Here is a 27,687-nt window from a genome sequence, read left to right as displayed (position 1 = left end):
TTTCAGTTTGGGAATATTCTCCGTGCAAGTGAATACTTCCCCGTTCCTGTACTTGCCTTTCGCGATCCTGCAACTAATGTTAATTTGGGGTATGTTTTAGGTGTCCCCTTTCATCGGAACTGGAATGGCCTATTAATGTGATACACACACACAATGACTTACTTTAGATCAATAATGAAAAACAAAGGTGAGGTTAGAAACACTTGTTTACAAATGTCCTACCAGCAGTTGAAAACTAAGGCTTGACTATGCAGACGCCCTTCTTGTCGGTCTTCCCAACTTCTCCCTCCACAGCTGCAGATAATCCAGAACTCTGCAGCCCGTGTCCTCTCCCGCACCAAACACCGTGACCCTATCTCCCCCACTCTCACCCGACTCCATTGGCTCCCTATCCTTCAGAGGATCCAGTTCAAGCTCCTGGTCCTCACCTACAAAGCCCTCCATGGCCTCGCCCCACCCTACCTCTGCCACCTCCTAACCCCCTACCAACCCGCCCGTTCCCTCCGCTCAGCCGGCTCCGGCCTGCTCCACATCCCCCGACTCACCCACCCACCCCACCATTGGCGGAGTGCCTTCAGCCACTCTGCCCCCAACCTCTGGAATTCCATTCCCCAATCACTCCGCCTCACCCCCTCCTCAGCCTCCTTCAAGTCCCGCCTCAAAACCCTCCTCTTCCATCAGCCACCCCCCTTCCCCTCCTCTTCCTTCTCCCCCCACTGACCCCAGCTTGGGTCTGAAATGCTGCATACTGTCCAGCGCCTTGGGACATCCTTCCAATGTGAAAGGCGCTATATAAGTGTAATCTTGCTGTTGTTAAAATAACTTTTATGAGAGGAGTAAACAACAGGGTTAGCCCATGAGCTATTAGCCTAACTTATATTTTACATCACTCTCTCTTTCATATTCCAATCGACCTCACAGCTTTTTGGCCCATGCTCAAAGCTCCAGGATAATTTGTTGATATACACCATCATCATGATTCAGGAATTTCCTTTCCCATCATTGCGGTTAGCAAGAATAGCTTCACATACTGTACAGTGCTCCAGAGATGCTTTCTGAGTGCGACAAGTCCAGAGCAGTGTGTCATGAGCCATTCATTCTGATCAGGGCTGGTTGTGTCACTTTGGAAGCGCTCAGTGACTGCGAGAGAAACAACACCCCACTATGTCCATTCCTCTGTGTGAGCAGTGTATCACTGTGGTGTGGGACAGATGATGAGGGAGAGGGTATGAAATGCCTTGTTCTCTACCCACTCACTGACGTGTTAAAGAGAGAGCAATGCGTAGGCAACAACAGGATATTTCACCGCTTTGCTTTACAAAAGGTCAGTTTTGAGCAAGAGCATCAATTGCCCAATTGCAGGAATTGGTCTATTAACCCTGTAAATACTAGTTCCCCCCAATAGTCCTGACAGTGTCCAGTAAAGCAACAACTTGCATTTATATAGTGTCCCTCGCGTAGGGTAGCATTAAGCCACACACACTGAAAGGTGTGACTTGTGTTGATGTGTGGATTTCCAGCATTTTAAAAATCTCCTTTCCATTTTCCTTCCTTCAATAAAGTTTGGTTTGGAGACTCTTAAGCATTGGTGATGGGTTTCCGAATGTATCACACACCCGGTTGACCCCCCCAACTCCCCAAATAAGCCTCATTTGGAGTAATCTAAGTGATTGGAGTGATTGGATTGTTACAAAGGGGTGAAGCTCAGAGTGCGTTATAATGCAGTTACGGTGAGGAGTGAAAGATATATCAGAGAGTGTTACAATGAGAGGTGAGGACATATCAAACGGCTACAGTGAGCGATGTGCCTGTATACCAAGTGCAAAACCCTGACTGTCCAGGGTCTTGGGACGTCCTCCCGACGTGAAAGGCGCTTTACAAATAATAATCATAATTCTCGCATTTGATTTAGAACCTGATCACGTCTTCGAGACGTCTGTGTACGTTCTGTGGGCAAAAATGTAACTCGTTGTTGTTGCTGTTGTATCAGCGAACGTTACAGCGAAGGGTGTGATGTGTATCAAGAGTGTTTACGCCGAGACGTGCCGTGGATGGTCAGCGTGCTAAATCAGGAGATGGGAGCTATTTTGGTGTGAAGATGTGACAGACAGTAGGTCACATGGAAGGGAATGCAGATTATGTCAGACTATTACAGTGTGTGTGTGTGTGTGGGGGGGTGGGGTGGGGGGAAACCCGAAGTATATCAGACATTGCATTGGAGATACAGGAGCTAAGCTAAGCCTGTGCTTAAAAAAAAATTACACGTTCCCAGGGCTATTGAAAGGTTCCTGCCAACATTTCCTCTGAACCATTCATTCAACGATATACAGTGTGAGTGAGAGTGAGTGAGTGAGTGAGTGAGTGAGTGAGTCACCATGGCTCAGCCATTGACAAGTGGTTGGTTGGTTGGGTTGGTTGGTTTAGAGATCGATGCATAAGCTTACAGGAATCTTAACCACTGAGGAAGTATTATTCAACATCCCAAACCAGCCAGACACCAGGGGTTGGAGCAGAAACAGACAGATAGGTGGGATCTGCACACACACACACAAAAAAAGACAAGTCAGGATAATGCAAGGGGTTGGATCAAGGTTCTTACAGGGAGAAACTTGTCAGATTTCAGGCTCCAATTTTTTTTTTGGGGGGGGGGGTTGGTGGAGGGAATCAGACAGACAGACAGACAAGACAGACAGAAAAGTTTCCACTCCAGTTAGTTGGGCACGATTTATCTCACTCAGTCCAACGAGTGCTGTTTCTCATGAGAACGACTCACTCACTCCCCATCGACCACGAAGAAGAAAAAGACTATACATCACTTTTATTTTGATTTTTTTTTCACCCCTTTTTTTTTTGGTGGGGGGTGGGGGGGGGGGGGGGGGAAGAAAAATTATAATACATTAAGTTAAGTGCACAGAACTTTCGGAAATATGATCGTTTCTCCTCTCCTCGCCCTTTGTTTGCTGAAAGCAGTGTTGGGTATCACTCGTAAGTACTGTACTTGCAATTGCATTTGGGAACCGAATAGAATAAAGAATTTTTCTAACAGACGATTTAACCTATAGTCAAGGGGGTGAGTGTAACTAACACGTTGCTCTTTATTTATTTTGAGGAATTCTTTCCTCCATTTCATTTCTATTCATTTATATATATATATATATTTATACATCCACACATATATAAGTATATATATTTGTTCTAAAATAACTCAGTTTAATATACGATCCTAAAATCCTTCTGAATTTGTTATGCATTATAGTTATGTCTTTTGCCTTTAAAAAAACACCTCAACTTTCACAGAAATCTGTTCATATTTGTTCAGAATTTGTTCATATAGAAATATATGATACCAGACTCTATCAGTGTATAAAAACGAAGTATATCAGGCACTGCAATGGGCAAGGAGCTATGTACAGTATTTGTAATATATAATATATATGTATAAAAATATTTCAAATTTTGAACAATTTTGGGTTCTAATAACAAGTTGAGCTTTTTTTTTCACCAAAAAAAAAACTTTCCCCTCTACCATGAGACTGTGGCTCTGATTTAACCTGGATTCGTGGAAACGTGATGGTAAAAAAAAAAAAAAACTTTAAATGTAAATCGCTGGGAAATAAAATAGAAATCAAGCGTTGGGAGGCAATTATTTTGAGAAAGAGAACAGAAAAAGTTTTTAAAAAAAAAGAAAGAAAGAGAGAGCGAGAGAGAGGGAGAGAACAGAAAACCAGGAGACGGAAAAATGGGCAACATATTTTTTGAGAGAAGAATTCTCCTGAAAGGAAGCGAAATAAAAGAGGGATTATCATTCGCCTGAAGGAGTTGCCAGAGTCTTGTTGGGACATAGATCAATCACAGGCGCTTTGCTCTCTCATCCAAGTTGAATGTTACCTTTCAAAGCCGGGATCTGCTCTTACTGGAGGCCGGAATGTGACAGATTGCTAGAATCTCTGCTTGGCTGGCGATTGCCATCAGCACCTTCCAGAACCGGTTACCTGTCCCAACCGCCGCACCTTCTCGCCCCCACAACCGCCCCTTTCTCTCACGCCCCCCGCCACGTCTTCAAACCGATTCCACTATTCCCAACCACCGCCACCCCTCTTCCCTTTTCCCCAACCACCCTCTCCTCTCCTGAATCGCTCAGGAGCTGTTTTCTTCTCTGCAGCCAAATGGTAATAATAATAATAATAATAATAGTCATTCAATCCACGACTGTTTGTGGGACACTGCTGCGTGCAATTGGCTGCTGCGTTTCACCCGCAAAATATACAGTCAGTTCACTTTACAGAGATCCGACTAACTGGTCCAGTGATACCTGTCATTTCAAGGCCAATATTCATGTTGCAGTGGAATACTTCTGCAGCCAGCTGTGAGCCCTACTCAACCAGAGGCCACTGCGGCCAAGATTTACTCAACCACCTTAATGTGGGGTGCAGAGTGGGGCTAAGGGATCTTGGGGACTTCCTCAGAGGAGAACCCATCAGAGGAAGACACTGTGCCACTCGAAAGTGCCATCTAGTGGTGGTATTAGTGGGCTGGTGCCATTCAGTTACTTTACAATAATAATAATGATCCTCGCATTTGATATTATTTTTGCCCACAAAATATACTACACTTTACAGTGTATTCTGTGAAGCGCTTTGAGACGTCTTGAAGACATGATAAGACGCTGTATCAAATGCGAGGATTATCATTATTAGAAGCAGGAGACCGGAGTAAGAAGGCATGGACGGGAGCATAGGGCTGGAGGAAATTGAGGAGATGAGGTAAGGAGGGTTGGGACAGTGAGTTGAATATCTAGGCCAGGGTTACTCTCAAACTAACGAGAGTTCAAGTGATTGTCTTGTGTTATAGCGATGGGCTCAGTGATGCCACAGGACCCCATCCTGACCATAGGCTCCTCGCTGAGCGCGACCTGTGCTGTGACGTCGGAATCAAAGATCAAGTCTCGGGACCTCTTCTGGACCTTAAACGGCAGGCAGATCCCAGCCGAGCTGTGCAGAGTCGTCAATGAGACGGCACTCCGGGTCACACTGCGCAACCTCAACGGGTCTCAGCAGCAATCCGGCGACAACCTGGTGTGCCACAGGGCCGATGGCAGGATCCTGGCAGGGTCGTGTCTCTACGTGGGCTGTGAGTGTCCACAATGGGGCTATTATGCAGGGAGAGGGGGGAGAGTGGGGGGTGAAGGGGATGGTACCAGAACAACAACTTGCATTTACATAACACCCCTCACACAGGATAGCGTCCCAGAGCACTTGAGCGTGAGGGGGGTAAGGGGGGGAGAGATGACTGTGAGCACGGTCAAAGAAAAAGTTCTTCAGGCACAACCAGAAGATGGGGAAGGGGGCAAGGCGGAGGGATTGAGGGAGTGCGTGCATGCATGCTTACTGTTGCGTGTGTAATTGTGCAATGGTTGCACACCTGCATACCTCTGTGCGGGGGAAGAAATATGCGATATGTAATAATTCTCCCATCGCATGCCACATATTTGCCTCTGGTGTGTAACTAAGATTAATGACGGTTGTTATGTGTCTGTAAAGGCAGGAATGAAATTTGATCCCTCGTCAGATCAAAGGAGATGGGATCTCACTGAGGCTCGGTATTTTGTTTTCAAATCCCTCCCGGGGAGGGTTAGATGTGATGACACAATGAGCATTTGTCTCCCCTCCTTTCCTAAAGGCAGCTGTTTTGATTGGGGTAAAGTCTCGTACCTCTAAGGTCTAATTGAGTCTAGGCTGTGTGTGTGTGTGTGTTTGGGCAGCTTCACAAGGGGTGGCAGGCATCTCAAAGGGGAGCTCTTATGATCCTGACCTCGCCCGATGGCTACACTCACTGGTTCGAACAGGGACCATTAGCGGGAGATCAGGGACAAGAACTTTGACTGATATCCCACTCCTTCATATAACCATTTAGGAAAAGGAGGAAGCCATTCAGCCCATCAACCCTGTTCAGCTAATTTATTAGATAATGATAGTTTTTTTGTTTAACATCCCATTCCTCCACACCCACTTATTCCTTTCACTTCGCAAGTATCTATCCACCTCTTCCCCCCACCGCCCCGCCTTGCCTCCTTCAAGACTCGTCTCAAGACCTTCCTCTTCAACCGAGCCTTCGGTCACTCTCCTAGCCCCACCCTCTCTGCCCTCCACCCCTCCTGATCCCCACCCCCCCCAGCTCGGGTGCAAACCCTTGACTGTCCAGCGCTTGGGGCTGCTCTTAAACATCCCAATCCATTCTGTGTCTCTGACCTTAATGAGGCAGTGCGTTCCCTTTTCTCACAGTATTCGGTGTAATTAAATTTCTTTTCTGATCTCAACTTCCAACCTGTTCAGCTCAAGTTTTAGGATTACGAGCCCTTTGTTTTGGATCCCTCTGCATGCTGCGCTAGTGGGAGGGGAGCAGGGGAGGGTCGTGTAATTCCATCGCGTTTCTTCGAGGGGCTTTAAATATGAGCTTCTCAGATGATCCCTCCTCAGAAATGAAAAGTGCCTTTATTTCTTTCTTTCACTCTATGTCAGCGCCTCCTGAGAAACCAACCAACATAACCTGTTGGTCCAAAAACACCAAGGACCTGACGTGTAAGTGGCTGCCCGGTGGAGAAGGAGAGGCATTCCTGAGAACCCGCTACACCCTGAAATATAAACTAAGGTAAAATGAGTCAGGGTACACACACAGCGGAGTCTGTATAACTGAGCTGCAGAACTGAAATGTGGCCACACAGGTCAAAAAGGGGAAAGTTATAATCATAATAATAATCCTTGCATTTGATATAGCGCCTTATGATATACCTCAAAGGGCTTCACAGAGTTTATGTAAAGTGGATTGACTATGTATTTTATGGGCAAACATTGTGATAGGCAGTGTCCCACAAACAGTTGTGGATTGAGTGGCCACATTTTTTATTTGAAGGGATTATTACCGCCAGAAATTGATCCATCAGTCGACTAACAACCAGGTTCCTACTTACTGCTGGTAAACATAGGCATGTGGAGTAAGGAAACTTGCCTCGGGTTTCGCGCTGCCTGGGAATCGAACACGGATCCTCTCGCTTGCCAGGCGAGGGCTCTAACCACTAGGCTATGGGACTACACAAGTTATGTGAGCGTGAGGTTGTGTGACTGACCATCATCTTGTAGATTGTGTCAGCCTCAGTGATCCTAATCTTATCCTCAGGTGGTACGGCAGAGAGAAGGAGTGCTCGGAGCCGGGTGTGGCTGGGGTCTATTCCTGTTATATTCCCAGGGATCTCGCTCTCTTCACTCCCTATGAAATCTGGGTTGAGGCGTCGAATAAGCTGGGCTCTGCGGCTTCTGAAATCATCTCCCTGGACATCCTCGATGTGGGTAAGTTAACAACAACAACAAATTGCACTTATGTACAGCTGCCTTCCAGGTCGGGAGGACATCCCAAGGCGCTGTACAGTCGAGGGTTTGCGCACGAGCTGGAGTTAAGAGGGGCGGAGGGCAGGGGGCTGGGCAGATGACCAAAGACACAGTGGAAGAGGACCACAACAGGGTTACAACTCTAAGCTTAACATGTCACACCCAATGTAACCGCTTCTCCATTACCTTGGACAGTTACTACAGATCCTCCGTCCGACGTGCGGGTGAATCGTGTGGGTGACCTGGAGGACCAGCTGGGTGCCCGCTGGAGCTCCCCTCCCGCCCTGAAGGATTTTCTGTTTCAGGCCAAATACCAGATCCGCTACCGGGTCGAGGACAGCGTTGAGTGGAAGGTACGTCCAGCATTGCAAGAAGGCAGGGGTGGGCAGCAATTGTGAGGTGGGAGAGGGGGAGTTCAGGATATAAGAAAGGACTGACCACATTATTCTGGACTCCACCTGCTCTTCTGGCTCAGCTCCAAACCAAGTTCCATTGGTTGCCTGGCGCAGACATTGACTCTCTCCCTGTTTCAGGTGGTGGACGACATTGGGAACCAGACGTCCTGTCGCCTGGCCGGGCTGAGGCCGGGAACCGTCTACTTTGTGCAGGTCCGGTGTAATCCCGTGGGGATTTACGGCTCCAAGAAAGCCGGAATCTGGAGTGACTGGAGCAGCCCCACCGCTGCCTCCACCCCCCGCAACGGTGAGTCTCCACCTCCGGAATGAGTCTCTGTTTCCCTACCCCCCCCAGAACAGTGAGCTCCGCTCCTCCCCCAGAACAGTGAGCTCCGCCCCCATGCCCCCCACCCCCAGAACAGTGAGCTCCGCCCCCACGCCCCCCCACCCCCAGAACAGTGAGCTTCGCCCCCACCCCCAGAACAGTGAGCTTCGCCCCTCCCCCCCCAGAACAGTGAGCTCCGCCACCCCCCGAAGTGAACTCCGCACCCCCAGAACAGTGAGCTCCGCGCCCCCACAGAACAGTGAGTCTCCTCCCCCTCAGCTGGTAAGCCTACACCTACCTCGCTCCCCCTCCCTCGAGTCACGGCAGCAAAGGAGCATCTCACGCCTCGGATTGTCTCCACCTGCGTGTGAGTGTGGGAGCGTCCAGGCGATTGCCTCAAGCGACTGATTTGCTTTGCCGTCTTGCCGCAGACCGTGCCAGCGGAGCCTGTTATCAGAAGAGCCGGGAGCAGGGCTCGAACCTGCGGCGAGAGCTCAAGCAGTTCTTCAGCTGGGTCAAGAAACACGCCTACGGCTGCTCCGCCCTCAACATCAAGCTGTACGACCAGTGGCGGGTTTGGCTGCAGAAATCACACAAGACTCGCAACCAGGTAAGTGCCCCATTCCCAGAGACATTCCATGTAATATATTAATCATCATAATAATGCTTTCATTTGATACAGCGCCTTATCAGGTCATCGAGACGTCTCAAAGCGCTCCACAGGACACAGTGTAAAGTGGAGTGACTGTGTATTTTGCGGGCGAAACGCAGCAACCAATTTGCGCACAGCAGCGTCCCCACAAACAGTCATGAAATGAATGAACCCATTTTTTTTTAATTGGGGAGAAACTCCTTTCTCTTTTTAAATAGTGCCATGGGATCTTTGAAATGTCCACCTGAACAGACAGGCAGGACAAAGAAACTGATACTCATTCCCAGAGAAATCCCATTTCCCTCATTCCCATTCCCAGCTGTATTTATCTCAGTGCCCTGGAGGGAGAGGGGGGTGTATGGCTGAGACGAGGAACACATTTTGAGATGTTGCCTCTTTGATTTTTGTTTCTGTTTCCCCCAGAACCAGGAAGTTGCTGTTTTTATTGGATCGCAGGAAGGCAAGTCTTCCGTGAAACCAAATAGGAACAGGAGGAGGCCATTCAGCCCATCAAGCCTGCTCCGCCAGTTGATTAGATCAGGGGAAAACTTTCACTCCCATATCTCTTAGCACCCATACTTTCCAAGTATCTTTCTATCTCCCTTTTAAAATATCCCAAATCAATTCTACATCTATTAAGAGTTTGATAGTAACTAACGGTGTCTATCAAATTAACCTGGCTGATTAGGGCTATGTCAGTCTTGTATTTTCTGCCCATTTCTTTATCCCTCAGGTTGTCTCTGTTTGTCTCTCTCTCACTGTCTCGCCTCGTCTTTCTCAGTCTGTTCACCTGTCTTAAGTGGTTTGTCTCCGTTTCTCTCTCATTATTTATTTGTCTTTCATTCTGTCTCGACTCCAGGAGCACTGCTGTGCTGACAGAATGTCTGTCAGACATCAAGTCCTGGATCAGGCGCTGATAGCATCACCATCCATGGTTGCACACTCCACCTTTCTAAACCAGTTCGGAACCTTAGGGTCTTGTTTGACCCTCAACTATCCTTTCTACCCCACATCTGTGCCATGGCCCGCTCTGCCTTCTCCCACCTCCGCAACATCGCCCGGCTCCGCCACTGTCTCACACCACAGGCCACCAAAACCCTCATACACTCCTTCATTACATCGAGGCTCAACTATGCAAACTCCCTGCTTATCGGCCTCCCCAATTCCTCCCTCCACAGGCTGCAGATCATCCAGAACTCTGCAGCTCATGTCCTCTCCCGCACCAGGTTCCATGACCCTATCACCCCATCCTCGCCCAACTCCACTGGCTTCCCATCCCACAGACGATACAGTCCAAGAACCTGGTCCTCAACTTCAAAGGCCTTGCTCTCCCCACCTCTGCGATCTCCTAACCCCCTGCCACCCTGTTCGCTTCCTCTGCTCAGCGGGCTGCGGCCTGCTTCATGTCCCCCACCTTGCTCGCCCCACTATCGGCGGGCTGGCCTTCCGCCACTCTGCTCCCACCCTCAGTCATACCACTTCCCATTTCATCCCTCAGTCCCTCCGTCTCACCCCATCCCTTGCCATCTTCAAGACCCACCTCAAGACAGTCCTCTTTGACCGTGCTTTCGATCTCCCGGCTTCCCCCCCTGCCCTCCACCCTCCCCAATCCCGACCCTCAGCTCGGGTCCATAACTCTGTCTATCCAGCGCCTTCGGACGTCCTCCCGACCTGAAAGCCGCTATACAAATGTCATTTTATTGTTGTCTACCACTTTCTCTCTGTTTCCTGTTGTGTCCATTTGTCTATCTGTTCCTCACTGTATATTTCGGTATCTATCACTCGCTGTTTGCCCATCAATCTCTGCCTCTCTTCATCTCTCACTGGCCTATCTGTCTGCTGATCTCTCTCCAAGTGTCTGGTCTGTAAATCCATTTCACTCTCACTCTCTCTGTCTATCAGTCTATCTCAACCCAAAATAAAAGTCACTCACAAATTGCTTTTCTTTTTCAGACTCTCCCAGCAGATAACTCCAAGGAGAGACACTCCTCCCAACAGATGGGCCTCGTGAACGTAGGAGAAAGTTCTTGGTGGCTACAAAGCATAACGTTAACTCAGAACGTTGGAAACAGCCCCCGGCGAAGGCTGCCCAGTCAACTCCAAAACCCCTGGGACCGTCTGCACGTTAGATTAGAGACGAGCTCTCCCTTTATTAGAGGCGTGAGGGTTTCTGCAGCGTCTGTGTGACTTTGTTGTCGATTAGATTTCTTAGATGTGACGCTGGAGATAGTATGTTTGGTGGAGGGCATTAGGGACACGGTCTCAGTGGGAAGAAGGTTCTAGAACTGCATTTTGTCCGCAGTGACCTGGCCTTGACAGGCCATTGATTCCCCCTGTCCTGTCCCACTGTAAAGATTTCTGCTGTAAAATCCTGTAGAATCAGTGCACGGAGGGTATTAACACAAATAAAATGTAAAGGATGATTGTGGGGCTGAAATGACCTCTTAACGATTTTGGGGACAATTATTTTCTTTGTCAAGAAAATAGGAACATTAAAGCACAACAAGTACAGATCGTCAAAGATTCAGGTTTACCCGACCAATTCCTTGCTCTGCTGACCCCAGTCTGGCACTGCGCATTGCGATGTGATCACGATTAAGGTATTAAAAAAAAATGTTTATTTATCCGGAGCAAGAACAACATCAGTAATTCTAGGGGGGAAATAGCGATTGACTACATTTATACAGGGGTAACATTGGGGGCACATATACAACACTGCACTCAATTTGATTCCAAATTGGATGACTATTTTGCTCAGCGAGCCCATAGGTACAACCCTGGTGTGGTAATGTGGTAATCACACTGATGTGCCAATAGAGATCGCTCTCTTGAGGATTTCCAGCCACATAGGAACAGGTCAGGGTGAATTCTGGGCACCTTGAGGAATTAAATGTTTATCACACAGAGAGAAACTATTCCGGACACCTATCCCGAAAACGGGACCCATTCACCCACCCCACCCACTCATCCCCCTTTTGACCTCTGAAAAAGGGTTGGTTTTTCACCTCCTTGATCCCTAGTTCTGAATAACATCATGAGTTATTCATTGCAGTGAGGGCAAGTCAGAGAGTACTCAGGGTGTGTTGGAACCTTGACAACGTGTAACCCAAACCTCCCTTCTCCTTCAACCCCCACCCCCCCCCCACATACAAAACCTCACTCCTGTGGTTCGGTAAACCATCCGGGCTGGATGAGAGAAGTGATTCTGACACACAGGGACACCTCCGGCCTCTCTCACTCCCTCTCCCCCGTTTCTTCCATCTCCTCCGAGTCGTACTTGAAATCTTGGAGGATTTCGTTGATGGCCTCAATGGTTTTGTTGACTCTGGTGAGAGAAGGAGGAGATAATCCACAGAGTCAATCAATGTTGCTCTACACGTCACACCCCTATGGCCCGTTTGGTGACTGGGGGGATGGCGGCGGGGGGGGGGGGGCTGGGAGAGGAGTAGACAGTAATAACTGTCCCTTTCTCAGGTGGGAGTTAGCCATCCTCATTACCATCCAACTGCCTTCCGTGTCTCTGAATCCGACGAGCCTGAAACCTCTCGGTTGACGGGAGCGTCCTGGGTTGTTCTCCAGATGAGGTCTCACTGAGGCCACATCTGGATAACGTTTAAAATGACCTCTCCCCGTCTTGTACATTACCCCGCGCATCCCAAGATTCCGTGAACGTGAACTCCTCGGGAAATCTGTGCCCATGGATTTGGTTACCAAATACCCCCAAGATCTCTCCTTCCTGTTCCGATCAGACAATTTACCACTCAGTACATATGACGCACTGTGCATTCTCTCCTACGTTTCTGCCTTCCGCTGAGCTGACTGAAGGGAACCGTGTGACCAGCCACTAACCTCTGCTTCAGTTCTTGGGTTTCCTCCTGGTAACTCTCATTCTCCGGATGGTCCAACGCTCTCTGTTTTGCGAGCTGCAGCCTGGCAGTCTGCGGAAAAACATACGTCTCGGTTAACCAAAGAAACATACATCTCTGTTAATCAATCGAAGAATCGCAGTGTGTTATAGAGCAGAACCAGACAACGCTGGTGTTTTTTTTCCACTGTATAATTATAATAATCCTTGCATTTGATGCGGCCCCTTTTTTGGGGGTTGGCCAGGTGTCTGACACATGCAGAAACCCACCACAATGCGTAAGAGTATCCAAACCAAACATCCCACCTACACATGGAAATTCCAGAGATAGATTGGTGGAATGGAATGCGCTCTCTCTCTCTCTCTCTCTCTGGAGGGATGGATCCCGCTTACCTAATTGCGGAAAGTATTACGCGCAGGTTAATAAGAGCCAAGGCGAGAGTGCATTGAAGCAACTGCTGGAGTCCAAGCAACTAAAACATGTGGCGCCTATCATGTCAGGAGGAGTCTAGAAGCTTTTCACGGGATTTACTGCAGATTGCAGCGACTGTGTATTTTGTTGGAAAAGGCGGCAGTCAATTTGCGCACAGCGATGTCCCACACACAGCCATGAAGTGAGTGGCCGATTTTATCTGGACATTGGGATAGAGAGAAACCCCCTTCTATTTCCGAATAGCGTAGCGGGCTCTTTAACATTCACCCGAACCAGCAGACGGGACCTCAGTTGGTTTAACATCTGATCTGAAATTGCCCTCTGTTTTTGTTTTTGGTTTTGTGTGACGTGATGCCCCTCACCAGCTCCAACTTCTCCCGTTCCCGCTCCTGGATCCGCTCCATGTGCTCCGAGAGGTCGGGGCGGTCCCACTCCTCGTGAAGCCGGCTCTTCAGCTCGATCACCTCCTTCGAGATCCCGTTAAACGCTTGCGTGATCTCGTGCACCAGCTGCCGGTAACGGACAAAGTCATAGTCGGGAGAAGACTGTAGATAGGCCCGGTGGCCCCTGCCCACAGAGAGAGAGAGAGAGAGAGAGATAGAGAAGAGAAAGAGAACAACAATTAAACTATTGTCACTGCGTGAGGTTTGATAACATTTTAGCAGATGATCTCTCCCTTCCACCGAGCCCCAGGGCTTCTCTGGAAAGTTGTTGTGTATAGTTTGGGTTCGGCTGTGGAGTGAGGAAACTTGCACAAAGTCTCGCCCTGACCCGGAATGGAACTCGCGTCCTCCCGCCCGCGAGGCGAGTGGTCTGACCACCACACTGACGAGTGTCGCGCAGGCGGCCGCTTTCCGTCACTCACTCGTCAAACAGCCTGTAAGCCTCCACTCTCTCTTCCTGCAACGCGTAGAATCTCCGCACCAGCGCCTTCAGACCGCTCTGTAATAAACAGCAATAAACAGCGACCCCAGTGAGTGAGCGAGCCGCACGCTCTGTGTCTGTGCGCGCGACGAGGTCAGAGATACTACCTGCTAACGTATAATAATAATAATAATAATCCTTGCATTTTATATAGCGCTTTTCACGTCGGGAGGACGTCCCAAAGCGCTTCACAGAACACACTGTAAAGTGAATTGACTGTATATTTGTGGGCAAACGCGGCAGCCAATTGCGCACAGCAATGTCCCACAAACAGTCATGGATTGAAAATGACCAATTTATTATTGTTTTTGGTTTTGGAGGGATTATTATTAGGCTCTGTGTGGAGTAAGGAAACTTGCCCAAGGTTTCGCCCTCTGCCTGGAATTGAACTCAGGTCTCTCACTTGCAAAGCGAGTGCTCTAACCACTGAGCTACAGGACTCCACGTAAGCCTGTAATGGGAGGGGGGGGGGGGGATAGTAAACACGGTACCCAACAGTATATTAATAATTGATAATTAGATATTAACACGAATCGTCTTTGTGTTTGAGGGCAGCGCCCTCTCAAAGCCCTCGAGATGTCTCGAGAGCACTTTGCCGGACTCACTGCAGTGCGCGGGCGAACCCGGCAGCTCAACCGGCGCACGGCCACGTCCCGCACACCGCGGTACGGTCAGGCTCGCCACCGCCGGGACGCCAAAGGAAACGGGCACCTTCTCGCCACACCAGGTGACTGACGCCGCCTCTCCTCTCAGGACTTTCCGACTTATTTTCCTCGAGCGCTCTAAACCCTTTAACGTGCGGGCATCACCGTGCCCTCACCATCCTCTCACCATGCTCTCTCACCCTGCCCTCACCAGGCCCTCACCCCCTGCCCTCACCAGGCCCTCACTGTGCCCTCACCAGGCCCTCACTGTGCCCTCACCATACCCTCACTGTGCCCTCACGTTGCCCTCACTGTGCCCTCACTATGCCCTCACCGTGGCCTCACTATGCCCTCACGTTGCCCTCACCTTGGCCTCACCATACCCTCACGTTGCCCTCACCATAGCCTCACTATGCCCTCACGTTGCCCTCACTATGCCCTCACTATGCCCTCACGTTGCCCTCACCATACCCTCACGTTGCCCTCGCAGTGCCCTCACCGTGGCCTCACTATGCCCTCACGTTGCCCTCACCATACCCTCACGTTGCCCTCACCGTGGCCTCACTATGCCCTCACGTTGCCCTCACCTTGGCCTCACCATACCCTCACGTTGCCCTCACCATAGCCTCACTATGCCCTCACGTTGCCCTCACCGTGGCCTCACTATGCCCTCACTATGCCCTCACGTTGCCCTCACTATGCCCTCACTATGCCCTCACGTTGCCCTCACCATACCCTCACGTTGCCCTCGCAGTGCCCTCACCGTGGCCTCACTATGCCCTCACGTTGCCCTCACGTTGCCCTCACCATGCCAGGCCCTGCTCTGCGCCCCAGGCTCAGCTCCCACACTGCGCTCCTCAATGCAGCACCGAGCAGCCCCATCGCCACCCTCCTCCTCCTCCTCCAACAGCACCGCCCGGAGGCTCCGTACGTCCACTGCACGGAGGCGAAACCTTTCTCCTGGTTACAAACCCAACTCCCGGCCCCATAGGTCAGCCCTTTTTTTTTGGTGTGTGCTGGACGCTTGTGAGGTTTGTGACGTCAAAGTACAAGGCCCGTTTGGACACTTCTCCAACAGGTCCAAGGGATCTCGAGCAGTTGACGGTACCTTGGTTTCAGCCGAAGGAGAGCCCACCTGACGATCCCGTTCCACCGTCAGCCCAACTCTTTGGATGTGCATTTAGTCAATGTCTTTGCGTCTAACACCTACACAACCGCGCAAAGTGGCAGCGCAGAAGACCAATCGGCCCATTGGGTCCGCGCCAGTAATCCTTTCAGTCCCATTTACCTGTCATGTGTCATATTCCGCATCAGGTTCATGTGGAATATAATAATAATAATAATAATAATAATAATCCTTGCATTTGATATAGCGCTTTTCACGTCGGGAGGACGTCCCAAAGCGCTTCACAGAATATACTGTAAAGTGAATTGACTGTATATTTGTGGGCGAACGCGGCAGCCAATTGCGCACAGCAATGTCCCACAAACAGTCGTGGATTGAAAATGACCAATTTATTATTGTTTTTGGTTGTTTTTTGGAGGGATTATTATTAGGCTCTGTGTGGAGTAAGGAAACTTGCCCAAGGTTTGGCCCTCTGCCTGGAATTGAACTCAGGTCTCTCACTTGCAAAGCGAGTGCTCTAACCACTGAGCTACAGGGCTCCACACATATGAGCACAAGCGTGGACTGGTTGGGTCGAATGGCCTGTTTCCGTGCTGTAACCGTCCATACAACCCACACTCGCTAGCTCCCGGGAGCCTTTCTCGAGAGAAAGAAACCTTTGGATACGTTTGTGTATCAGGAAGTCAGTTTATTGCTTATTCAGAACACGGTTGGAGATTCACCTACAGGCAGCTCTCCCATCACTGCTAACCACTCAACAGGCACATAGCAATCACCTCGACACAACTCGAGCCCTGACCAAACTGGATCCAGGGAGCAGGAGACTAGAATAGAAAAACACTTTAAAGTACACCTCACTTCCAGCGAGGTGAGCACGTTTGTAGGTATAGTGTATTTATGCACATGTGGTTTATGTACGCACACATATCTACACCAGCGAGACCTATCCAGTGGTGGCCCCAAAATCCACTGGTACAATAACCCTTCCCCTCTGATGTCACAACCCTGGTGTCATTCGCCACGGTCTGAAATGTTTCGACGGCTTAAACCGGAATGGGAAGGCAGGGGACAAAGAGGGTAGGATCGAAGCACAGTCACGCATAGCGCCAGGGCCGCAGAGGGCTCACAGGCTCAGGTTCCTCTCTTCCCCCTTTGCTGGGGACCTTACTAGACTGTGCTGCAGTCCCCAAGTGCTCTGTGTGTGTGTAAACCACTCAGAAAAATAAGCAGGGAAAGGGCAAAAAAAAACAACTCATTGCTCAGTGACCACTTGACAATTTTATAGCCAGCTGCAGGTATTAAAAATCCAAATCCACGGCCCTAACTGGGCTGAGCTAAAGGCTGAACATACAGTCCCTACAGGACAGACTCAGGCCTACATTTAAGCTTATACCAAAGTCCACTGCTTTAGGATGAGCCTAGGCTTATATACATAGTTCTCTGTACCAGGCTGGGTTTAAGCCTAAAGCCTGGACACTTATTGCCCTTCATCACAATGGACCTTAGCCTAGTCTCATGCACCAGAAAAGACAGCCTGGCCTTCACCTTTTAACCAAGCTCTATGATGGGCACAGACTAAGGCATAAAACAAGCCACTGATCCCTGCAACAGCACAGACTCAAGCCTCACACTCAAGCACAGGTTGATGGGCCTGGCATCAAAATATTGTCTACATACAAACCGGATGCCTGCCATTGCCGTTGTCCAAACTCATGGTGAAATACCACACATCGCTTTGCTTAATAAGTTATAAAAACACCATTACATTCTTAAAAAATCCTCCACAAGATTCAAAACTCTTCAAGGAAACATCTTAGTATCTCAGCCATCATCATTCGGCCCCAAAACACAAGCGGGTCTTCATGTCTCCTCTGACCAGCCAGCTTGTACACCGACAGAACCACACAAGACATGATGGGACGTGCCATTCATGTTCACATAGCTTATACAGTCAAATATCTTTCCTTCCAACACTCAGGTCTCAAAGGTCCAGAATCCCAAAGCTTCACTTGGTTTTAGCCTCTAAGATTGCGTAGTCTTAACGTTCCAGATTGAGGCAGAATTTTTGTCATGCTCCCAATTCAGTCTTTACTTCACTGCCAATTTTCTGCTGTTCTTAAAAACAAGCGACTACCAAATGAATAGTAATCCTTGCATTTGGTATAGCACCTCATCACGACACTGAGACACCTCAAGAGCGTTTCACAGGATAAACTGTACTGTAAAGTGGAGTGACTGTCTTTTGTGGGCGAAACGTGGCAACCAATTACGCGCAGCAGTGTCCCAGAAACAGTCGTGGATTGAGTGACCACATTTTTTTTTGAGGGATTATTACTACCGGAATGAAGATTCGCTTCAAGAATAAGGGTCTTAAGGCTAAAAGTCACGTGGAATTTGGGACCCTGAATGACAGCCCATTTCTCTTATATGTCACACAGTCACTGGATAGTTATTTGATGCAACTTTAAAAAACGAACAAACACACACACACACACACAAGTCAGAAGTCCAAAGTGTCAATGCTCAGAAGCCACCATTTCCTTCCCATTGGTCAGTAAGCCTTCACGATATCCAGTAGAGAAGTCCGAGGGAGAGGTTAGCATTGGAACAGCTGAGAATAGTTACTTCCCCTTTAAAGATGGGCCATGTTTGTTTGAAGTCTGATGAAATCTCGAAAGATTTTTTTCCCTTCCTCTTCTGAACGTGATAAATTGTACTGGACTGCATGGGTCATGGAGGCGGTCTGCTCTTTACCTGTGCAGGTAGAGCGAAACTAAACAGCCAGCGTTCAACTGTGGAGCCTGCACTGTCCTCACACACACGCACACACACACAAAAAATCCACAGTGAGGGTGGTGTGGGGACTGGGGGTTGGAAGGCAGAGGAGGAACTGGACACTGATCAGGATCCATGGCTGATTATTTTCCTTCCTAACCTGGAGCACCGAGGCACCATTGTGAGGTTCCCCACTGCTGACTGACTGAGGATCATACTTGGGAGCTTTCTGATCTGCACATCTCTGCTCATTCACCCATTGCCCCGTCTAGGGAGACCTGATTGGAGCTCTGGCTGAGTTCAGGATGCTTCGCCATGAAGATTAGATGCACTCCACACTCAACAAAAATGCTAGTAGCTCAATCTGCTATCATTTCCGTCCCACCAAGACACTCTCTCAGCGCCCTCATAGGTGCGATCAATGTGGGGAGTGGAGCACGAAAGGTCCACGATCGATCTCAAGTGAAATATACATTGACTAACATCTGGGGGGGGGGGACAGGGGGACGACACACACACACACACTGTTCTGGAAACCCGGTTGCTTCTGGAAATGGCAGAGTTGGGTCGAGACGTACTGAACACGTCTCTCTCTATCCTTCCCGACCCCCATCAATATTCATAGAATGGGCAACTCATCCTCTCAGATACAGGTGTGACCTGAAGCAGCCAACTGGGGATGTCCACTAGCTATACAAAGTGCAAACGTGTTGAAAACATATGGTAGAGATGGATCCTTCCTGGGGCAGGGAGGGAGGAGAGGAGGGATGTGGAAAGAAGAGGTAAAATCTTAAAAATAGTTCCGAGCTTTTGCTGGAAGCTTTTCCGAGCTCGGTGCCAAGGTCTCCAGAAGGTTGAACACCAACATTGAACCACTTGTTCTTCAGACAAAGAAGAAAGGTATCAGCGAGGGTCTGAGGTAAACGGTTTGACATCTCGCGAGTTCGTAACCCCCCAGAGCGGAGCAGAGCAGCCACTTGGACGAAGCTCGGATCTCGACATTCACACATGGAAACGGGTCAAAAAAGTTGAGAATTGGATGATTTTCTCTCTTCATCACCAATCAGCATCCTGCAAAGTATTTGCCTTTTGAAAAAAAAACACAAAGAGTAAAAAAAAAATACACGTTTGCATCAGTTGACTCGTCTCAGGAATTGGGGGGAGAATTCCCCCCGAATTGGCCTCAGTTTGTTTTCTCATGAGTTTCATGAGCCAGTCACCCCTATCTTCACCGAGCTCCGCTGACTCTCTATCCCTAAGCAGATCAATTTATCATGTCTTTGTTCCTATTTTCAAATGCCTTGTGATGGCCTTCCCTCTGGAACTCTCCCCCAACCTCCCTCCACCTTGCTCCTCGCTCTGTTTTTAAAAAAGACGACTAAAAACCTCCTTCGGTTGTGACCTTCAGCCGCGTCGAAGCCAGTCCCCTCCGGTTCAAGCTCACACTCGTCTTTGCAAAGAGTTTCAAGATGTTCCCATGCGTGAAAAGCACTGTATGCGTGCAAATTAGCACTGCTGAGCGAGTCAGACATTATTAGTAATCCTTCCATTTGATACAGCGTCTTATCACGTCGTTGAGATGTCTCAAAGCGCTTCACAGGATATACTGTCAAGTGGAGTGACTGTGTATTCTGTGGACAAAACGCGGCAGCCAATTGCTCACAGCAACGTGCTGTGCAAACCAGTGGTACAAGCGAAGAGCAACATCTCACCTGTGACTAATTTCTTCTTCACCAGTGATAGTCTGTATCCTGCCCCCACCAGGCAGATGTCCACCCCTGACAGGGTGCTTCCCTCGCTTGTGAACTGCAGGGCCAGCGGGGAGGGTTTGCTGGGGCCTTCGGTGACCTGCCAGTGTGCACGGAGTGATCCTTTCCCTGCGAGAGAGAAGGTGGGTGGGGGGTGGGGGGGGGGGGGGGAGGAGAGTGTGTAGAAGGTGGGTGGGTGTGAGTGAGCCACATGAGACTACCCGCCAAACCGATGCTTAAGGGTTGGAGCGTCACAAAAAAAATAACAAGGGGTTGCATTTACCCAGGTGAGCGGACTGGCCGGAGATATCTGGAAGCTTCCACAACAGCCTCTTCTGTTCGGGGTTCCTTCAGGGAGAGAAGACAGGAGGTGTCAGAGCTGTTGGAAGAGCCATTTCTCCACGAAGAGGAGACACTGATAATGTCAGAGGACCTGACCACACAAGACTGCCTCAACCAATGAGGTGCAGCGCTCAGGCACACCTACACGTGATTGGGTGGGGGGAGGCATTGCCCTCACCCTTAAATGTGATTGGTTGGGAGGCAATGCTCTCAGAGGCTGTGATTGGCTCGGGGAGGGACGGGGCAACTTCCCACGACTTTGCCTCCAATTACAAGTTGATTGGATTTCTCGCCCGAAATCCACACCACTGTGTTTCTCAGCAGATGTCAGATTAGGAATGAAATCCTGGTTGGCCTCACCTCTTCCTAGCCCACCCTTAGGTATGAGGGCAATGCCACCCTCCCAACCAATCATGTGCAGGTGTGCCCCATTGGTCCTGCCCAGCAACGCGGCTGAGATCAGCTAAACTCGGCTGAGAGCGGGCATCGAGCTTCCGAATTTCTCGTCCCTGCATCCTGCTGCCGCATGGCCCTGCTCGGTCTCCTGGGGAGCCATTTTATTAAAAGAACATGAATGGATGGGGAGCTTCAAATCCTCACCAGCTGCCGGGAGGGTGTGACTGGACCTCGCTGACCGCTCCTTCCACAGGGAGCAAGACCTGGAGGTTCCTCAGGGGAGGTCTCTCCGGCATGGCGTCCCCGTTGTACTCGTAGTCCATCACCACTTCCGTCCGTCCCGTCGCGGTCTCGCTCCGCCAGCGGGCCGCCATGTTCAGGGGAGCCGAGGGTCGTTCCTGAGGGGAAAGCTGGAGCGAGACGCGTAACAGACTAAAACAATAATAATCCTTGCATTCGGTACAGCACCTTATCATGTCACAGGGACGTCTCAAAAGCGCTTCACAGGATTTATTGTGAACTGGAGTGACTGGGCATTTTGTGGGCGAAACGTGGCAGCACAATTTTGCACAGCAATGTCCCACAAACAGCCATGGAGTGAGTGACCCATTTTATTTGGGGGATTTGTTGGCCAGGACACACAGAGAGAGAAAAACTCTCTTCTCTTTTCGAATAGTGGTATGGGATCTTTAAGTCCACCCAAACAAGCCAAGCAGACGGGAGCTCGGTTTAACATCTCACCTGAAGGACGGCACTTCCAACAGTGCAACAACCCCCCAGTTCTGCACTGGAGTGTCAACTTAGACAACAGGGTCCTAGTGAAAAAGCCCCTCTGTGCAAGTTGATTTTGCCCTTTAACACCCACCCGACCGTTCCCATTATATCATTGTCTGCATTGAGTCTCAGTATCCTGGCCCCATTTTGCGTCGTTCGCACCCCCCCACCCCCACCACACGCACACACACACATAGGGCTGGAGACGGAGAGTACCTGGTACTTGAGGAGGCTGATGTTGAAGTAAGGAGCACCTGGGTTCTGCTCCGCTCGCATCTGTAGCTGGGCTGTGAGCGCCGACATGTCCAGCCAGAAGTCCCTGCTGTTGTGATCACTCTGCGACAGGTCACTGCACCGGAGAGGACGCTCAGAAGTCAACACCCCAGGTGGCCCACCCCAGGGGACACCCCATCCACATCTGAGTGAGCCCTCACTACCCTCTTGCCCAATAGAATATCCCTTCCCCCACATAGACCTGACATTCCTCCAAGGAGAAATATCCCCCTTTTTTGTCCCGTTTTATTCCCAATCCCCTATCTCCAAAATCCCATCCCTTTCATTGCTTCCCCTCCACCTCCTCTTCATTTCCACGACTGACAGAGACCCACATCTCAGACACTGTGAGGAAGGAGAATGATGGGGTTCTCCCTGGATAAATTATTCTCTGTACTGATATTATTTGCCTCATCACACAGCAATGGCACATCCCACCCACCCCACCACTGACCTGTACAGGAGCTGGGCGTTGGGTAAGAACTGCTCGATTGGCTGAGTGTTGACCAGTCTGAAGCTGATGACCAGTGGGGCTGGATTCCCACTGAAACTGCGACCGATTCCGGCCGGGAAGGACATTGTGACGTCTCCAGTGATCTTGACAATAACACTGCGGGAGAGGAAACAGCAATACGTGACAGAGACAACAATTCACACAGTATAGGGTCGTGCTCAGCTCCGCCACCCACTTACTTATTGAAATCTCCTCCTCGGAAATACGCATTAATGCACTCTGTGAATGCAGCAGCAACAGGCAAAGAATCTTGAGAGCCCAGGGTGACCGGGCTGGGCCCCCGGGAGATACCTAGGAAGCGGGAAACAATATCATCACTTTCATGATTCAACCCCCACTTCCCTCCCTCGCGCCCTCCCCAAACACAAGGAACCCATTCACTTCTTTATTTTACTAGGCTATTGGGGAGAATTTCCACTTGGTCTAGATTTCCTCTATAAACGTTGCATCCAAAACTTGCCAAAGCCTTTTTGAATAGCAATTCACTTCTAAGCCGTTTTATCTGTACGCTTCTTTGAAGAACGAAAGGGAGAGAAAGGGAATGGAGAATCCATTGGGATTAGAATCTTTTGTGCTCAGTCGAGGTGACAGGTACTGCAGGAACCTGCCCCAGGTCTACAAAATACACAGTTATACACTTCACAGTGTATAAGACACGATATATCGAATGCGAGGCTTTTTATGAGCATCTGAAAGACAAAGACTTTAACAGGGTCAATAAATAATCTCAAGTGTTGAAGTAAGGGGCCACAGAACACATACACGCACTGATGGCTGGAGTGGAAGGTCGACTCTGCAGAGCATGGCTCAGGGATCCATTATCCATTGGAGTCAGGATGGCCGAGGGCGGCGGACTTGGAGAAACTGCAAGAGACCTAGACTGAACGAAACAAACTTGGCAGTTAGCGGGCACTCATTGCCTTTGGTTGAACAAATTCAAACAAGGACTGTTATTCTTATTGTGGTCATTATTTTACTCGATGAGACTTTGTTCTTAAACTTCACGTACTGTGTCTGGATTTCCCTGTTGAGATGCTAAGAGCTTTTTCTTGGAGTGTCTGCGACGTGGTGCTAGTGTGGGGGTTTTCTTCATGGGATTGTCGGACCGAGAACCTGGAGCAGGAGACGAAAATGTTTCAGCTGTGAAATGAGCTTTCTGAGTCAAACGGGACAAGGCTACTGCCAATGTTAATGGATATTATTTATTTACTGCATTTGTGGTTGGGTGGCACTGACCTGAAGTGGATGTGGAGTCGGGAGGGATCTGAGCACAGGGCTGTAGTGTGGAAAGGTCTGGTTCAGAGTCTGGTTCTGCAGGTGAGGCCTCTCTGTCTGTGGTTGGAGAAACACAGGGGTGGTCTGCCTCGAGATGGACGTCCCCTATAATAGGGGCCGCCTCGCTCGTCTTGGAGCCGCAGGAGGTGGCGAAGGAAACATCCTCAAAATTGGATGAGAAGGAGGTGTTGATCGGTGGGGGGATGGGCGGCGTGACTACCTGCGGTGTCCAAGGTCTGGATTGAGGAGAGGGCGAAGAGGCTTCAGTGATGGGCTGAGAGGGAGAATCTAGGCCGGAGTCTTCAATCGCCTCTGGGATGCTGGAGGCAAGTGGAGGAGGGCTCATGGACAAGGTGCTGCCGCTCACCTGATTGAACTGAGCTGGAAGGAGATAGAAGCCGTTTAGGAAGAGAAGAGCGATCTACCACAATAATGATTTAAAAAAATCTTGAACTTTGCTTTCATTCAACACCCAATATTCCACATTTCGCCTACAAAATACACAGTCAATTCACTTTACAGTATATTCTGTGAAGCGCTTTGAGACGTCTCGAAGATGTGATGAGGCAAATGCAAGGATTGTTATTATTACTATTATTATAGCTTGGACACATCTTTATCTGGTGTTTCCTGACGGACGCAAAGGTCCTAAAAAATATGCCTCACTTTGATGATGTCCTTCATGCCCTTCACCTTTAAATTGAATTTACCCTTGGCAAGAACTAAGTGCCAAAAAAAGGGCTTGTCCTTTTATGGAGAAAACCAATTCAATGGGGAGGGAGAGTGTGCCAGCGTCAGGAGGTGAGATGTATTCCATTACCTCCGAAGCCCAGCTTCTCAAACGAAGTCTCCAGAGGGGGTCCAAAAAGTGGATCCAAAGACTTCATGCCATTCTGTGAGCCAATGATTCTGTTGGGTTCAGGGCTAGGCGTGGAAACTCGGAATGTTAACCCCTCCTCATCTAGGTCAGACACAGAACCAGAATTAGCAAAGACCGAGTGAAAACAGCACCGTCAATAAACACGAGGCCGAGGGAATATTTTGCTTGATAAAGACTATAGTGCAACACTAAGAAAACAGAAGGGAAAGTCACAGAGAAATTATCTATCTGCAAGTTGACTTTGCTGTGAAGTTTCGGTCAATTTCATTGACCTGGGATGGTGGTTTGAGTGTTTGACAACCGCTGTCATGCACACATTAATACAGGCAAAGGAGATCATCACTTGTGATCACTTTGTAAGCGCAGCTCATCAAATCTCTGTGAGGGTCTTACCTCTGGCTCGCAACGTCTCTGCGTTCCCATCCAGTGAAGGCGCAGCCATTTGGACTGAATGTCCTAAAGAAGGAAAGAGAGACCATCAGAGTCAAGAACGCTTTGGGAGGGAAGAGGATCAAACGGAAAGCAGAGAGACAGCAGGAGAGGGAGAGAAAGGGAGACAGAGAGAGATACAGAAATAGGAGAGAGAGAAAGACAGACAGATAGAGATAGGAGGGAGAGATAGATGGAGCAAGAGACGTAAATGGAGGAATCCAGAATTAGTTTAAAGGTGCCATCACCATGAAATAGCTCATCAATGCAAGCCTCGGCTATTGACCAATATAAACCTTGTTCTGACCGAAGTCAAGCCCGGCACCAACCAGTGGGTCCAAATGGCCTGTTTCTGTGCCGAAGATTACTGTATTGCTCCATGTAACTTATTGATTCACTCTCGCCACCCTTCCAACCTGACCCACACTCAAGCGCGCAGGCAAACACGCTTCCTCCCAACAGACACCAGCAACGCTCTACAGCACAGCGAGGCTTTGGCAGATTGCCGAACACTTACTGGAGGAATTTCTTTTGGAAAGGATCTGTAATAAGAGAGATTGAAAAAAAAGAAATCAAGTCAGATTGTGAGATGGACAAAATCCACATCAACGCGACTTTCCTCTCTGCAAACTCCCCTCCACCGAGTTCCAACAATCACTGCAACTCAATTGTCATTCACGTGAGTGGCCTTTTTTTGGGTGCCATGTTCAAACTCCCCTCAAGTCCCAGATGGACAGCTGTACAGTGCTGGATTGGGGACCTTGGCACAATGGCACCAATTCAATGGCAGTCACCCAAGAACCTGGAAGAGTTACACCTGAACTCCAATTTTCCTTTAGCTCCAAACCCTCCCTCTCCATTCCCCAACCATGTAGCACGGAATCCCTTACGCTCGGATTGGCGGAGAGGACGATATTCCCGATGGAGGCTTTGAGCACCTCCACAGAGGCAGAGGTGTCCCGGGGCCCATCCCGCGGGAGCGCCGGCTTGATCTGCACGTGGAAACGGCGAGGCTCGTCATCGTCAAAGTCAGAGTCGCTGGACGAGCAGAAGTCGGTCTCTTTTTCGCGTTTACAAAAGTCAAGGAGTTTGAACGGAGCAGCCTGCCTGCCTGCCATTCCCATAGCACAACTCTACAATTTTCTTAGACCTGCGTCCTTTCCATCCCCGACTTCCGTTGTGGCCTGCTCAACGTGGCTGAGATTGGGAACTCCAGGGGCATTTGGGAGTGGGGTGGGAGGGGTTGCGGTGGTAGAGGAAAGCAGAAGGAGCTGCAACACTATCCTGAACACATCCACAACTTGCACTTAACTAGTGCCTTTCACCTCGATGGAATTTCTCGATATAGCGAGCGAGTGATTGTAAAAGTTAGCTCGTCAATGCAGAAAGTGACCGATGTACACTAGTAATAGCCAAGGGGCGCTTAGTGGTTAAGGCAAATTGTTGGAAAATTTAAGTAACTTTGCTCTGTATCTAACTGAGCTGCACCTGAGCTGGGGATAGTGGATGTCGATTCTCGATACAAGGACAGAAAACCTCTCTGTCTTTGGAGAAAGAAAACAATGAGGAAGAGATGACGTCTCTGAGATGTTGGTGGTGATCCACTGAGAATAAATCCCAGTGTAACGGCCATATCTGAGGACTGAGGCCCTGGCAGGTAAAATGAAGGAACGAAGGATATTGTTCTGGGTAATATCTGGTCGGATGGTGTAACCTTCCTCGTCTACCTCTGGAGAATTCTGCAAAAATACAACGTGGGTTAGAATATATCTAAACTACGGTCAGACAGCCCAGGTCGCTGAACACGCTATCTCGCTTACACCAAAATCTGGGCAACAGTAGCAGCTCCAAATAGAAACTTTCACTGAGAAAATGATTAGTATAATCACAAAGCGTGAGATCGATTCTAAACCCATTTACAAAATGGAGCTGCTTAGTTTAAACATCTCTCCTAACTGTTCGGGTCTCTCCACGTTCCCTGCCCCAGTGCAGGTTATGTAGGGGTGGCTCAATCCTAGATTCAACTGACTGAAACTAAGACCAACACCAAGTTTAAACCCAGGCCTTAATCAGGCCTATAAGGCAAGCTTTGTATTGCCTCAGGTCTAGTTTTACATTGGGTCAAAAACAACACACACACACACATATATATAAAGCGAGCATGGGCCTTACATGTAATGTCTACTTACAATTGAGTCTGCATCAGGCGAGCCCCTGCAGGAAGAGGAAAGAGATTGACTTTGAGACCATAAGCAGTCAATAAATGGGTTTGTAGGTCATGTAGACCAGAAACAGTGACCGCTCTCTTAATGTGCGTGACAGATAGACGTGTGGTCAATTGCATTAACCTGCACATTCTCTCCCCCACTTCCTCGCCACCCAACCCACAGTTGTTTCGAGCCTGTGCATTTGCCCACCAGGGCTTAGCAGGGAGCTGATGGGATCTGGATGACTCGAAGCCTTCTCTTCCCCTCCACCCACACTTCAGAATTGGGGCCCGGTTTATAGTGCCCTCAAACAGCATTCCCCCTTCTC

General features: G+C 49.3%; 3 protein-coding genes across 4 annotated transcripts in view; 1 reads left to right on the top strand and 2 right to left on the bottom strand.

Annotated features, from left to right (window-relative positions):
* Positions 1 to 2,887: 2,887 nt before the first annotated feature.
* On the top strand, positions 2,888 to 11,277 carry LOC103182028 (cytokine receptor-like factor 1). 2 transcript variants are annotated; one of them, XM_007898876.2, is made up of 9 exons: positions 2,888 to 2,985; positions 4,852 to 5,130; positions 6,519 to 6,648; positions 7,174 to 7,343; positions 7,578 to 7,735; positions 7,916 to 8,084; positions 8,534 to 8,712; positions 9,178 to 9,214; positions 10,708 to 10,789. In XM_007898876.2, exons 1-9 carry the CDS (start codon positions 2,928 to 2,930, stop codon positions 10,722 to 10,724), a joined length of 1,197 nt encoding a protein of 398 aa, XP_007897067.1. In that variant the 5' UTR covers positions 2,888 to 2,927; the 3' UTR covers positions 10,725 to 10,789. The 2 variants fall into 2 exon arrangements, with proteins under 2 accessions (XP_007897067.1, XP_007897065.1); XM_007898874.2 differs by lacking the exon at positions 9,178 to 9,214 and having other exon boundaries at positions 10,708 to 11,277.
* A 74-nt stretch (positions 11,278 to 11,351) lies between these two features.
* rex1bd (required for excision 1-B domain containing) lies at positions 11,352 to 15,545 on the bottom strand. Its single transcript, XM_007898872.2, has 5 exons — positions 15,428 to 15,545; positions 13,918 to 13,994; positions 13,415 to 13,619; positions 12,604 to 12,692; positions 11,352 to 12,079 (listed from the first exon to the last, which is right to left on the bottom strand). The coding sequence occupies exons 1-5, from the start codon at positions 15,500 to 15,502 to the stop codon at positions 11,989 to 11,991; spliced, it is 537 nt and encodes a 178-aa protein (XP_007897063.1). The 5' UTR covers positions 15,503 to 15,545; the 3' UTR covers positions 11,352 to 11,988.
* An 872-nt stretch (positions 15,546 to 16,417) lies between these two features.
* Positions 16,418 to 27,687, bottom strand: part of LOC103182096 (FCH and mu domain containing endocytic adaptor 1) — a 28,197-nt gene continuing 16,927 nt past the window's right edge. The window contains exons 11-26 of the mRNA XM_042342725.1: positions 27,342 to 27,366; positions 26,834 to 26,891; positions 26,043 to 26,221; positions 25,670 to 25,694; positions 25,117 to 25,179; positions 24,664 to 24,804; positions 23,805 to 24,224; positions 23,578 to 23,681; positions 23,331 to 23,448; positions 22,748 to 22,859; positions 22,509 to 22,664; positions 21,998 to 22,130; positions 21,212 to 21,417; positions 20,553 to 20,617; positions 20,234 to 20,398; positions 16,418 to 19,607 (exon numbers count right to left, since the gene is read on the bottom strand). Of these exons, the coding sequence (XP_042198659.1) occupies positions 19,585 to 19,607; positions 20,234 to 20,398; positions 20,553 to 20,617; positions 21,212 to 21,417; positions 21,998 to 22,130; positions 22,509 to 22,664; positions 22,748 to 22,859; positions 23,331 to 23,448; positions 23,578 to 23,681; positions 23,805 to 24,224; positions 24,664 to 24,804; positions 25,117 to 25,179; positions 25,670 to 25,694; positions 26,043 to 26,221; positions 26,834 to 26,891; positions 27,342 to 27,366 (1,993 nt within the window). The 3' untranslated portion in view covers positions 16,418 to 19,584. The remainder of the gene's footprint in view (positions 19,608 to 20,233; positions 20,399 to 20,552; positions 20,618 to 21,211; positions 21,418 to 21,997; positions 22,131 to 22,508; positions 22,665 to 22,747; positions 22,860 to 23,330; positions 23,449 to 23,577; positions 23,682 to 23,804; positions 24,225 to 24,663; positions 24,805 to 25,116; positions 25,180 to 25,669; positions 25,695 to 26,042; positions 26,222 to 26,833; positions 26,892 to 27,341; positions 27,367 to 27,687) is intronic.

Source organism: Callorhinchus milii, unplaced genomic scaffold, assembly GCF_018977255.1.
Source record: "Callorhinchus milii isolate IMCB2004 unplaced genomic scaffold, IMCB_Cmil_1.0 Scaffold21, whole genome shotgun sequence".
NCBI classification, from domain to species: domain Eukaryota; kingdom Metazoa; phylum Chordata; class Chondrichthyes; order Chimaeriformes; family Callorhinchidae; genus Callorhinchus; species Callorhinchus milii.
This window is presented reverse-complemented; position numbering and strand designations above follow the sequence as displayed.